Source organism: Dendrobates tinctorius, unplaced genomic scaffold (assembly GCF_039654945.1).
Source record: "Dendrobates tinctorius isolate UK_male_01 unplaced genomic scaffold, ASM3965494v1 ptg000029l, whole genome shotgun sequence".
Taxonomy (NCBI): domain Eukaryota; kingdom Metazoa; phylum Chordata; class Amphibia; order Anura; family Dendrobatidae; genus Dendrobates; species Dendrobates tinctorius.
This window is the reverse complement of record NW_027361697.1, coordinates 22,808,590-22,821,267: the sequence shown is the minus strand read 5'-3', so window position 1 is coordinate 22,821,267 and position 12,678 is coordinate 22,808,590. Positions and strand designations below refer to the sequence as shown.

The window sequence follows — 12,678 nt, the reverse complement described above, 5'->3', positions numbered from 1 at the left end:
CCCTCAAAACGGAAATTGAGCAAATTCTACATTCATATAAGTGACATAGGCCCTCTAAAAATCAAATGTGATACAGATGTTACTTATTTTGCTTTATGTGAAAACAGTTTTATTACATATGTAAATGAGGGAGTTCCGCTACACTGTTCCACTCTGTCAATTACCATCCTTTGCCCCTCCCCTTGTGATGATTGACAGCGCTCCAACGAGTGCTGCCTGTATTGAGTGCTCAGCCCTGAGCACTTTGACATTGCACTAGCCAAAGTCTCCCACAGTGTTGGAGTGTGCGGGAACCACCTGATCCCCCGTCCTCATTGCAGAGGTCGCTTGCGGCACACAGGATAACACGACTGTGGGTGGCTGATAGTCATGATGAGAGTGTGCACACTCACCCTGTGTGTGCTCGGCTCGTGCAGTGCCGGAGCGCTATCACATCTCCTCTCCTGACAGCAGTGGCCGGCCACAGCTGTGCAATCCTGTGTGCAGTGAGAGGCTGCTGCATACAGAACAAGGGAATCAGAGGGCACCCACACACACTGACACTGTGTAAGCTCTACACTTCTTTGATGTCAGTGTGAGCAGAGTTGAGGATTTAATCCAAGCAGCAGTCCTTGGAGCGCTGTCAACCATCACAAGGGGAAGTGTAGAGGATAGTAATTGAGGAGTCAGAATGGTGCTTGATGTGCTATGTCATGCCAAGGGTGCATTAAAGTCCTCTTATCTGCACAGTGTTTTGCAGTGACCCATGCTGCAGCTAGGGGGCACTGTATGGGCTCCCCAGGACATGAATGCAGGCGTTTCCTTTATTAGGATGGGGAAACAGTGACCGGCATGGTGGTAAATGGCCTATATGTATCACAGAGGTGGGTGGCCCTGTGATGGAATCCTGGGTGTTTTGCTCAGCAGATCTAGTGCTGAGGGGTTTTACTATACATTGCGAGGCTTCCAGATGACTTGGAGAGATGGGTGATTCCAGTCACCTACATACTAACCCAAGCGAGTGTGTCTGAACACCCAAGATGAAGCCTGTGTGTGTGGCTGTGTGTTTGAGGATCTGCAGTGAGGTCATGAGCAAGTGACCAGCACATGTGATCCATACCTCACCTGTGGGTGTGGTTACGAGCTATATAATGTGACCAGGGTGGGTCACATGAGGGAGATGGCATGGACCTGATTGGTCCATGTGTAAGGTCCTGGAAGGCCTGTGTTGCAAGATCCTGGGAGTAGGATCGGATTCCTGGAGCACATGGTGAGGCCATGAACCTAGTGGCCTGTGTGTTGGACGGTTCCAAGTGGGAACAAACGTGCTGAACAGCACATGGAGAGGCCGTGTTTGCAGAGGCCGTGAAGGCACTGCGTTTGGGGGAGCTATCTTCCGTCTGAGGATCTGGACTGTCGGTAGTGCACTGGACACATGGACGGTGGTCCCAGTTCGGCAGCTTCCCCAAGAACCAGGACTGACAGGTGGTCAGTCTGTGGAGCAGGAGCTCCAGGAAGGTAACCTGGAGTGTAGGGAAATGCATGTGCTGACAAAGGTCAGTTAATGAACTGTGCGGTCACCCACAGGAACTGGACGGTGTGTGGACCAGGGTATTTAATGACCGCAACTTAATGTCATGGTAAATTGTGTAATGGACTGTACGTGATACGGTTTATGACTGCACAATAAACCGCATAGACTGTATAAGTGGAAAGTGTTCCTGTGTGCCTTAACCGCTTCCCGACCGCCAACTGTAGATAAACGTCAGCGCTTGCTGGGTTTTGTGCAGCTCCGACGTTTATCTACTGTCGGCGGTTTTGTGCCCCCCGGGACCCCCACATGCCTTATAACGCGGGGATCCCGGTGCACAATGCATGCTGGGACCCCTGACGTCATCGAGACCTGATTGACGCCATCAGGACCTGAACCAAAGTCACAGCAGATAATGAGAGAGCTCGCTGGGAAAGCTGCTTGTTTCACGGCGATCTCACTCATTGTAATGTGACTTTTCCTCTGATCTCACACTGACACATGATCAGAGGTGAAGCAGCGTTACTGTGTGACTAGATCGCTGCCTGGCACAGCTGATCGCTGCCTGGCACAGCTGTGCCAGGCAGTGATCTTGTCACACAGTAACGCTGCCTCTCCTCTGATCATCTGTCAGTGTGAGATCAGAGGAGAAGTGGCGTTACTATGAGTCAGATCGCAGGGCAGCGATCTTGTCACAAAAAGAAAAAAAAAAAAGTAAAAAAGTAAAGAAAAAAAGCAGGTACGCAGGTTAGAGCTAGGGTTAGAGCTAGGGTTAGAGCTAGGGTTAGGGTTAGGCTAGGGGTGTGTTGGTGCTAGGTTTGTGGTTAGGGTTATGGTTAGGGTTGGGATTAGGGTTAGGAGTGTGTTGGGGTTAGGGTTGGAATTAGAATTGAGGGTTTCCACTGTGTAGGTAGATCAGGGGCTCTGTAAACGCAACATGACGCCAGCAGACCATTCCATCAAAGTCTGCATTCCAGAACGTCACTACTTCTCTTCCGAGCCCCATCGTGTGCCCAAACAGTAGTTTTCTCCCACATATGGGGTACCAGCGTACTCAGGACAAATTGGACAACAACTGTTAGGGTCCAATTTCTCCTGTTACCCTTGTGAAAATAAAAATCGGGGGCTAAAAGATCATGTTTGTGGAAAAAAAATGATTTTTTATTTTCACGGCTCTACATTATAAACTTTAGTGAAACACTTGGGGGTTCAAAGTGCTCACCACACATCTAGATAAGTTCCTTGGGGGGTCTAGTTTCCAAAATGGGGTCACTTGTGGGGGGTTTCCACTCTTTAGGTACATCAGGGGCTCTGCAAACGCGACATGACACCCGCAGACCATTCCATCAAAGTCTGCATTCCAAAACGTCACTACTTCCCTTCCGAGCCCCACCGTGTGCCCAAACAATAGTTTTCTTCCACATATGGGGTATCAGTGTACTCAGGACAAATTGGACAACAACTTTTGGGGTCCAATTTCTCCTGTTACCCTTGTGAAAATAAAAAATTGGGGGCTAAAAGATTATTTTTGTGGAAAAAAAATGATTTTTTATTTTCATGGCTCTACGTTACAAACTTCTGTGAAGCACTTGGAGGTTCAAAGTGCTCACGACACATCTAGATAAGTTCCTTAAGGGGTCTAATTTCCAAAATGGGGTCACTTGTGGGGGGATTTCCAGTGTTTACGTACATCAGGGGCTCTCCAAATGCGACATGGCGTCCGATCTCAATTCCAGCCAATTCTGCATTGAAAAAGTCAAACGGCACTCCTTCCTTTCTGAGCTCTGCCGTGTGCTCAAACAGTGGTTTAGCCCCACATACGGGGTATCGGCGTATTCGGGAGAAATCGCACCAAAAATTTTGTGGTTCGAAAAAATTCTTTTTACACTTGTGAAAATAAAAAAAATGGTTCTGATTCTGAAGTAAAATGTTTGTGAAAAAAGTTAAATGTTTATTTTTTCCTTCCACATTCCATTCATTCATGTGAAGCACCTGAAGGGTTAATAAACTTCTTGAATGTGGTTTTGAGTACATTGAGAGGTGCAGTTTTTAGAATGGTGTCACTCTTGGGTATTTTCTGTCATATTGACCCCCCCAAACTCACTTCAAATGTGAGGTGGTCCCTAAAAAAAATGGTGTTGTAAATTTTGTTGTAAAAATGAGAAATCGCTGGTCAACTTTTAACCCTTATAACTTCCTAACAAAAAAAAATTATGTTTCCAAAATTGTGCAGATGTAAAGTAGACATGTGGGAAATGTTATTTATTAACTATTTTGTGCGATATCACTCTCTGATTTAAGGGCATAAAAAATTAAAATTTTGAAAATTGCAACATTTTCTAAATTTTCGCCCAATTTCGATTTTTTTAACATATAAGCGCAGATCATATCTAAAAAATTTTAACACTACCATGAAGTACAATATGTCACGAGAAAACAAAGTCAAAATCAGCAGGATCCGTTGAAGCGTTCTAGAGTTATGACCTCATAAAGTGACACTGGTCAGAATTGAAAAAATTGGCCCGGTCACGAAGGTAAAAACAGGCTCTGGTGCGAAGGGGTTAAATCTCGCAGCCAAGTGAGTGTACCCCAACACGTGCAGTGAGCGCTGCACTACAATAGGTAATAAAACTGTTTTCACATAAAACAAAATAAGTAAAATCCGTATCCCAAATATAATTTTTAAAGGACTGAGTCCCCTATATGGATGTATAAATTGTTTAATATCAGTTTAGGGGGTGACAGACTCCCTTTAAAAATAGGAAACATTACATCTATAAATGCCATACCGGCCTGACTGACAAACCTAGACCACATGACAGCTAGACTGTGAGTTATGGAAAAAGGAACATGTGCTGGGTTTTTTTTTTTACCTGCAGATCGCACCCTTGGGAGGAAGTTACCCTATTGTGTGCACAACTTTTGTATTGAAAGAAGGATTTGGTTTATATAGCAGCTTAGATGTAGAGATTATAAGACATTTTTTGCTATAGAGCACTGAACAGGCAGACTAGTCTTATTTGTACGATAGCCGGGATGGGTAAAAAGAAACAGCAGAAGATTGACTAATTTACTGTGCATGTGTATATCCACTTATGCTAAATGAGGTGCAGGCAATTCAGGATAACACAAGAGTCTCTAAGGCACCATACAAAGAGGCACAAATAGGGGGGAGTCCTCGACATGGTCACATCAGCACCATGGGTAAAAGGACATAAGCCAAGGAGGGAAAGCAAGGACATGACACTTATATTTAGCAAGGACTGGGAATATGTCCACACGGATCAAATACAGTGGATAATCTGCAGTGGCAAAATGTGCACAATTGGTGTGGATTTTGCTCCGGATTTCACTCTGGAAATGCTGCAGATTTAACCTTTGCACTGCAAAGAGTATACTCTGCAGTAAAAATTCACAGCACAATTGTCAACTCAGATTTTCTCAGCTGGCTGTGTTACTGTAACACGCAAAAAAAAAATTGGGCAGCGCAGTGGCTCAGTGGTTAACACAGTTGCTTTGCGGCATTGAGGTCCTAAGTTCAAATCCCAGCAAGGGCCATCTGCAAAGAGTTTATAAGTTCTCCCCGTGTTTGTATCGGCTTCCTCAGGGTTCTCAGGTTTCTTCCCACACACCAAAGACATACAGATAGGGAATTTAGGTTGTGAGGCCCAATGGGGACAGTGATGATGATGTCTGTTATGTACTGAAAAAATATTGCGCATAAACTAAATACATAGAAAGGCTAATACAGCGGAAACGGTGCAAGAGGAATAAATTAAGGTTTTATTCTCAAGTGCTGTCTTGCTCAATTTTTCAGATTCTTCATGGAACCAGTGGATCAGGTTTTGGCTGGCTTGTGTCAAATAGTTATATATTTTGTTTTTGTCTGATGCTGCTCTTGTCTCTATTGTATAATAGACAACAGATTTACCAGAAAATCTGGATGGAGAATCCAGGTCTATCCAACCCATGTGGATGTACCCTATGTGTTAAAAGTTGGAATAGTAATTCCTAATCTAATAAAGCCTATTAAGAATTTGAAATCAAAGTTACAGAAGAAAATGTTACATAACATTTTATTTTAGCCATGCACAATGTAGTTGTAGGATAACCAAAATCAAAGGATTTGCAGAAATAAAAAAATAATAATAATATAATATATGTATATATAGTGATGTAGTGACCACTGTGTCCGCTAGGGGGCGCTGTGTGGATGTCCCAAGAGAGAGGATGAGTGGCAGAATTGTGAAGGACCGTTATGTATCTCAAGAGGCTGAAGAGCCTGTGTATGCATAACCTGTGTGACCACAGGGATTACAGAGCTGAACTCTGTCATGGACGCTATGCTGATTAAGTGAACTTTATGTTGCTGCTGTGGGTTCATGATGCAAAATAAACTGCATGGACTATGATTGTTTATGGAAAACCTGTGCCGGATCTGGTTTTGTGGCGGCTAAGCGAGTATCCTCTACTTGAATAACAGCGCTACCTCTCTCTCTCTCTCTCTCTCTCTCTCTATATATATATATATATATATATATATATATATATATATATATATATATATATATATATATATATATATATATATATACAGTACAGACCAAAAGTTTGGACACACCTTCTCATTCAAAGAGTTTTCTTTATTTTCATGACAAAGAAAATTGAAGATCCACTCTGAAGGCATCAAAACTGTGAATTAACACATGTGGAATTATATAATTAACAAAAAAGTGTGAAACAACTGAAAATATGTCTTATATTCTAGGTTCTTCAAAGTAGCCACCTTTTGCTTTGATTACTGCTTTGCACACTCTTGGTATTCTCTTGATGAGCTTCAAGAGGTAGTCACCGGAAATGGTCTTCCAACAGTCTTTAAGGAGTTCCCAGAGATGCTTAGCACTTGTTGGCCCTTTTGCCTTCACTCTGCAGTCCAGCTCACCCCAAACCATCTCGATTGGGTTCAGGTCTGGTGACTGTGGAGGCCAGGTCATCTGGCGTAGCACCCCATCACTCTCCTTCTTGGTCAAATAGCCCTTACACAGCCTGGAGGTGTGTTTGGGGTCACTGTCCTGTCGAAAAATAAATGATGGTCCAACTAAACGCAAACCGGATGGAATAGCATGCCGCTGCAAGATGCTGTGGTAGCCATGCTGGTTCAGTATGCCTTCAATTTTGAATAAATCCCCAACAGTGTCACCAGCAAAGCACCCCCACACCATCACACCTCCTCCTCCATGCTTCACGGTGGGAACCAGGCATGTAGAGTCCATCCGTTCACCTTTTCTGCGTCGCACAAAGACACGGTGGTTGGAACCAAAGATCTCAAATTTGGACTCATCAGACCGAAGCACAGATATCCACTGGTCTAATGTTCATTCCTTGTGTTCTTTTGCCCAAACAAGTCTCTTCTGCTTGTTGCCTGTCCTTAGCAGTGGTTTCCTAGCAGCTATTTTACCATGAAGGCCTGCTGCACAAAGTCTCCTCTTAAGAGTTGTTTTAGAGATGTGTCTGCTGCTAGAACTCTGTGTGGCATTGACCTGGGCTCTAATCTGAGCTGCTGTTAACCTGCGATTTCTGAGGCTGGTGACTAGGATGAACTTATCCTCCGCAGCAGAGATGACTCTTGGTCTTCCTTTCCTGGGGCGGTCCTCATGTGAGCCAGTTTCTTTCTAGCGTTTGATGGTTTTTCCACAGCACTTGGGGACACTTTCAAAGTTTTCCCAATTTTTTTGACTGACTGACTTTCATTTCTTAAAGTAATGATGGCCACTCGTATTTCTTAGCTGCTTTTTTCTTGCCATAATACAAATTCTAACAGTCTATTCAGTAGGACTATCAGCTGTGTATCCATCAGACTTCTGCACAACACAACTGATGGTCCCAACCTCATTTATCATTTATAAGGCAAGAAATCCCACTTATTAAACCTGACAGGGCACACCTGTGAAGTGAAAACCATTTCCGGTGACTACCTCTTGAAGCTCATCAAGAGAATGCCAAGAGTGTGCAAAGCAGTAATCAAAGCAAAAGGTGTCGCCAACAAAGAATTAATCCGCACAGCCAGGAAGCTTATTCACCACACAAAAAGTTGTGTAAACTGATACTGCAAGTATGCGTATAGTAAGAAGTGCTCCAGAAACCAGGGTGCCACTCTAAAGCAATTAGTCACAGTGGCTATACCAGAAAGGAAAATGGATGGCACTCACCAGTTAAAATTTTCTTTATTCAGATACTTTAAAACAACGGCATAGGGAGGATGAGAGTAGGAGTGGAAATGATGACAGTAGAAGCGCTACTGCAGCGCGAAACGGCTGTCGTCATTTCCACTCCTGCTCCCATCCTCCCTATGCCGTTGTTTTAAAGTATCTGAATAAAGAAGATTTTAACCGGTGAGTGCCATCCGTTTTCTTTTCTGGCAAAGCAAAAGGTGGCTTCTTTGAAGAACCTAGAATGTAAGACATACAGTATTTTCAGTTGTTTCACACTTTTTTGTTAATTATATAATTCCACATGTGTTAATTCATAGTTTTGATGCCTTCAGAGTGAATCTACAATTTTCATAGTCATGAAAATAAAGGAAACTCTTTGAATGAGAAGGTGTGTCCAAATATATATATATATATATATATATATATATATATATATATATATATACACACACATACATATTCCATATGGTCTTGGAAGCTACAATATGAGACACAGGTGCCTCCTCCATCAAGTGACTTCTTAAAACAATGCACATAAGTCAAAGCTGTGGGTCTAATTATCTAATTATATATATATAACTATGCCTGTATAAGTCATTACTGATCCTGCATGGACATCCTGAGCAAACCGGAAAATTAGAAAAACATGCACAAAGCACTAAATAGGTCAATGTGTGGCTGAGCAATGGATACAATGGAAATGGACAGGAAAAATCCAACCTGCCTAATCTATTTTTCCCCGGACACTGGAGGCGAGTCTATAGAAATGACATAATCGGCAGGGTGTAGGGGCAGCGTAATGCACAATAGCAATGCTTTCATCACGCTAGAGCCTAATTACCCCTTTCTTTGCCTTGCAGAGAGCTGACGCCTGATGTAACTACTTACAGTATTGTAGTATATAATGTTAGCGTCATCAATAGTGTGCTGTGTCCCACATTCCGACAGTGAAGACTCTAAGATAAAATGAGTGGCAGTTTCTCGTGCTCTGCAAACTGGATCGAGTAGAGAAAGTTCTGTCTCTAAGAGTCCATAAGCCTTAAAAAGGATACAACAGGTAAATGGATACAGCCATTGTTACAAGAGTCAACAAGACATGTAATAAACATGAAATATAAGAAATACTAATATATTTTTGCTTTAAATATTATATATATTGACTTTGGTGACTCCAAGAATAGTAACCATAAATTGTACAGTTTGAGGGCTCATGCACATGACCGTATTTTCGGTCCGAGTGAGAGTCAACAAAACATCGTATCGTACTCAACTTTGAAAGATATCCATTATCCATAGGAAAAAGGACAACTTACCAATTGCTGGGGTCTGACTGCTGGGACCCTTTACGGAGACTGGGGCTCGGGAGAGCTCCATGTGAATTGAGCTGTGGTTGATTATGCGCACTGCAGCTCCATTTATTCGGAAACAGCCAAGCGTTGCGATCAACTGATCTCCAACACTCCCATAAGAAAGAATGGAGCGGAGGTAGATATGATCGACTATCAATTCATTTACATGACCTCTTCAGAGTAGCGGTTCTCAGGATTAGTGGGGATCCTAGAGGTCGGACCTCCAGCAATCAGGAAGTTATGTCCTATCCCATGGATGACGGATAATTTCCAAACTTGAGAATACTCCTTTAATGAGTATAGCTAGGTGCAGGAGTACCTATGTAGTTTTAGAAACTCTAAACTCTAGGGTTTGTACACTTTTGAGAAAAGTAGGATTTATTCAGGACCAGTCACATTGAGCATGCACTCTGATCTGTGGGCAGAAGGTTATAGAACAGGAGAAACTGAGAAAATACATTTATAGTGTTATGGGAACAGCTCCAATAAAAATTAAATTTTTTTCAATTAAATCCTAACTTACTCTGAACTTAGGAGTCCAGTGGGTGGTCTTAGTAATTATTGACAGTCATGGCAGTATACGCAGTTATTAAAGGTAGGCTGTCAACCCAGAAAAGCAGAGATTTAATAAATGAATTACAAATTCTCCCAAATCTTTTCCCAAAAAACTAAATATCAATCTGTTCAGCTCATCCTGCACAACAATATGCCACCAAGAGATTGCATGTTCAATGTCACAGGTTCTCTTTGCTTGTTCTGAGATATTTGATTAATTTCTGGCACTTCTGTAAAGTATCAATGACAAAGAAAAGTCCATTAATGGCATATTTTAGGATGACAATACAAACTAAATCAAGGTCAGCGGATCTTGTACACAATCTAATATGTATGGGATGCCTCCCAGTACAGAATAATGAATTTCAACATTCCTGATGCTTTATTGCACTGGGATATAAGTTGCTAGCACAGTGGTGTATCTCCCTCGCTTCACTGACATTTACATTGGGGAGAAAGCTCTAACTCCCCCCCCATTACTCATGCTTGGAGCAAAGACCCCATATACATTAGGATAGTCTGCCAAAGCTGCCAATATAATATAATGTGTATGGGGGCCTCCCGACAAATTGTGTTGTCGGAGAGAAAGATCCGACTTGCCGAATTTCAATACCTGATCCTTTTTGTTTTCTTAGGCCGGGGTCAGACTTGCGAGAAACTCGGACGAGTCTCGCACGTCAATACCCGGCACTCAGATCGGAGCGTTCAGCTGCATGTATTTCTATGCAGCTGAATGCTCCAGTTTGAGTGCCAGTGGCACACCTGAGGTGTGGTACCCCACCATCCAGGTAAGGTGGAGACACCTGACCACACTCCAACACCTGCACCCCACACCACAAAGTAGTGTAGCAAAGCACCTTCGGCGGCTCCATGCTTGGAGTATAGCAAAGCACCCATTGGTGGCTCCCTGCTTGGAACACGAAACGTGCTGGGAGGTGGGTGGAGTTAGTTGATTTTACAGAGAGCGGGAAGAGTTGAGGATTGAGAAGTCAGTTGGTTAGAGAGTTGGAGAGAGGAAGATCCCCAGAGAGAGGGATAGATGGATGGAAGTGCTGCAGCAGATCCCAGTGATCTGGGTCTGCTGGCACAGGAAAGGAAGAGAGAGCAACATAGACTGAAAGCCTGATTCTCCATAGAAAGAAAGGATTAGTACGGAACGTGAGGAGTAAAAGAGAACAGAGGACGAGGGTTAGAGGAGAACCATTCCTAGAAGTTCTAAGCGCAAGGCCGGGGCCCGGTCCCCGAGGTTGTATGGATACTAATGATCCTGCAGCAGACACCGGAGGAGTAGAAGTTAACAATACTTTATTTCCCACACAAGACTTGGGGGCACAACAGCAACTGAATAGTGAGCCGGGACTAGGAAGCAAGGAGTCCCCGAAGCAGGCAACAGCTGTCTGCCGTACAAGTAGAGTTCATAGGAACATCTGACAGGAGGAACTCCAGTGTAACTCAGTACTAGGAGTACTTTATTCAAAGGCGCTATAAGAGGAGACGTTCAGAAAGGCACATGTTGACGGAGTGTTGGAAAGGAGTATTCCATCTGGCCTGGAGGTTGACCGAGTCCCTGACCTGGAGGACACGGCACGGAGGCAGGCAACTGTTTGCACAACAGACTGTGAGTAAAGCTTTGGAACTACATGCCCTGGTGTCCTCCACTTATTCCTGCGCCAACACACCCGGCACTGCTACATCTTGGTGCCCGACATTGCCTCACCTACACCTTCCCTTTGCCTCTACATCTACACTGCCCTGGGACTACAGCTCCACCTGTGGGGAGATATAACATCTTTGCTGCGCCATACCACCAGTCCCAGAGGATCTGCATGCAGCGTCGGCTTAACATCTCCCTTGCCGAACACCACAGGTGGCCTCACGAACTATTCTTTTTACTTATTTAATTACAGCAGGGTTTTTTCATTTTGTCTTTTCTAGGTTTTGTATGCTTTTTGGCCATGTGAAGATGCATTTATATGCTGCATGTGTACCAACTCAAACCAAGCTCAATTTTTGTGTTTTTTCTTTGTATTTTTGCATTCTGTGCAAGCTGGGGTGTAGCCTCCCTCTCCTGAGCTGGAAATTGTATTTAAAGGCTTCCCTTGACTGGTGTCCAGTGGTTGGGACCCGGTCCTTGTCTGCCCTTATTCACACAGACGTCAACTTTGACACATGATAAGGTTTTTAATATTAGACAGTGTAGGACCGCCCCGACCACAGAGTCACCTTGCCGATGGTGGGACGGCTTTTAAGCTATGTTTGATCAAATACAGTATTACTAAGAACTCTGTATGATTTAAATGCACTTTTGCTTTTTACTTATTTAATTATAGCAGGGTTTTTTTCATTTTGTCTTTTGTAGGTTTTGTATGCTTTTTGGTCATGTGAACATGCATTTATATGCTGCATGTGTACCAACTCAAACCAAGCTCAATTTTTGTGTTTATTCTTTTAATCAACTACATTCCACCATTCAATCTCCCTTTTACTTGGGCGCCCAGGGCCACGGACCGGGTCACCGCTGCTGTGACCTTCCCTTCTGAGAGACCGGCCCGGTACCGAGCACCCCACAGCCCTGGGAGGGCGACCCATGTGTAGGCAGACCTTAATAGAGGTGATTTATCTTAGAAAAAAATTAAAAGGTTTGGGCAACTCAACATGCCTGATCCTTCTCTGCCTGGTAGGAGAGTCCATACAGACAATATCACTGGTCATAACATTGAGGTTACAAAACATTTTCTCTCCTACCACAGTCATTTTCAGAGTATTTAGATACAAATAACATGCCAGGCTTAGAACGTACCTTTAAACTGTCCTTTTCTATAGATGCCACCATCTTGTTCTCATCACATTTCACAGTCATGGCCACATTAATATTTCCCTGTGCTTCCTCTGGCTCCTTGGGAAAATTATGTCCCTCGCCCCCACGCAAAATAAAGTCTTGATTGCTGAGCCGGAAAAAGTCCAATTCAGGCGAAACAGTGGCGTTCTCTTGGTCATTCATTTCTAAGACGAGAGATTACTTAGAACGAGCTCAAAAATCACATTTTTCAAA

At 43.4% G+C, this 12,678-nt stretch overlaps 1 protein-coding gene across 3 annotated transcripts in view; it reads right to left on the bottom strand.

Annotated features, from left to right (window-relative positions):
* TGFBR3 (transforming growth factor beta receptor 3) overlaps positions 1-12,678 on the bottom strand; it is a 258,572-nt gene that overhangs the window by 65,027 nt on the left and 180,867 nt on the right. For 2 of the 3 annotated variants that reach the window (XM_073571472.1, XM_073571473.1), the window contains exons 9-10: positions 12,427-12,629; positions 8,611-8,760 (exon numbers count right to left, since the gene is read on the bottom strand). In XM_073571472.1, coding sequence (XP_073427573.1) covers positions 8,611-8,760; positions 12,427-12,629 — 353 coding nt within the window. The remainder of the gene's footprint in view (positions 1-8,610; positions 8,761-12,426; positions 12,630-12,678) is intronic. The other variant, XM_073571474.1, reaches the window with a different exon arrangement.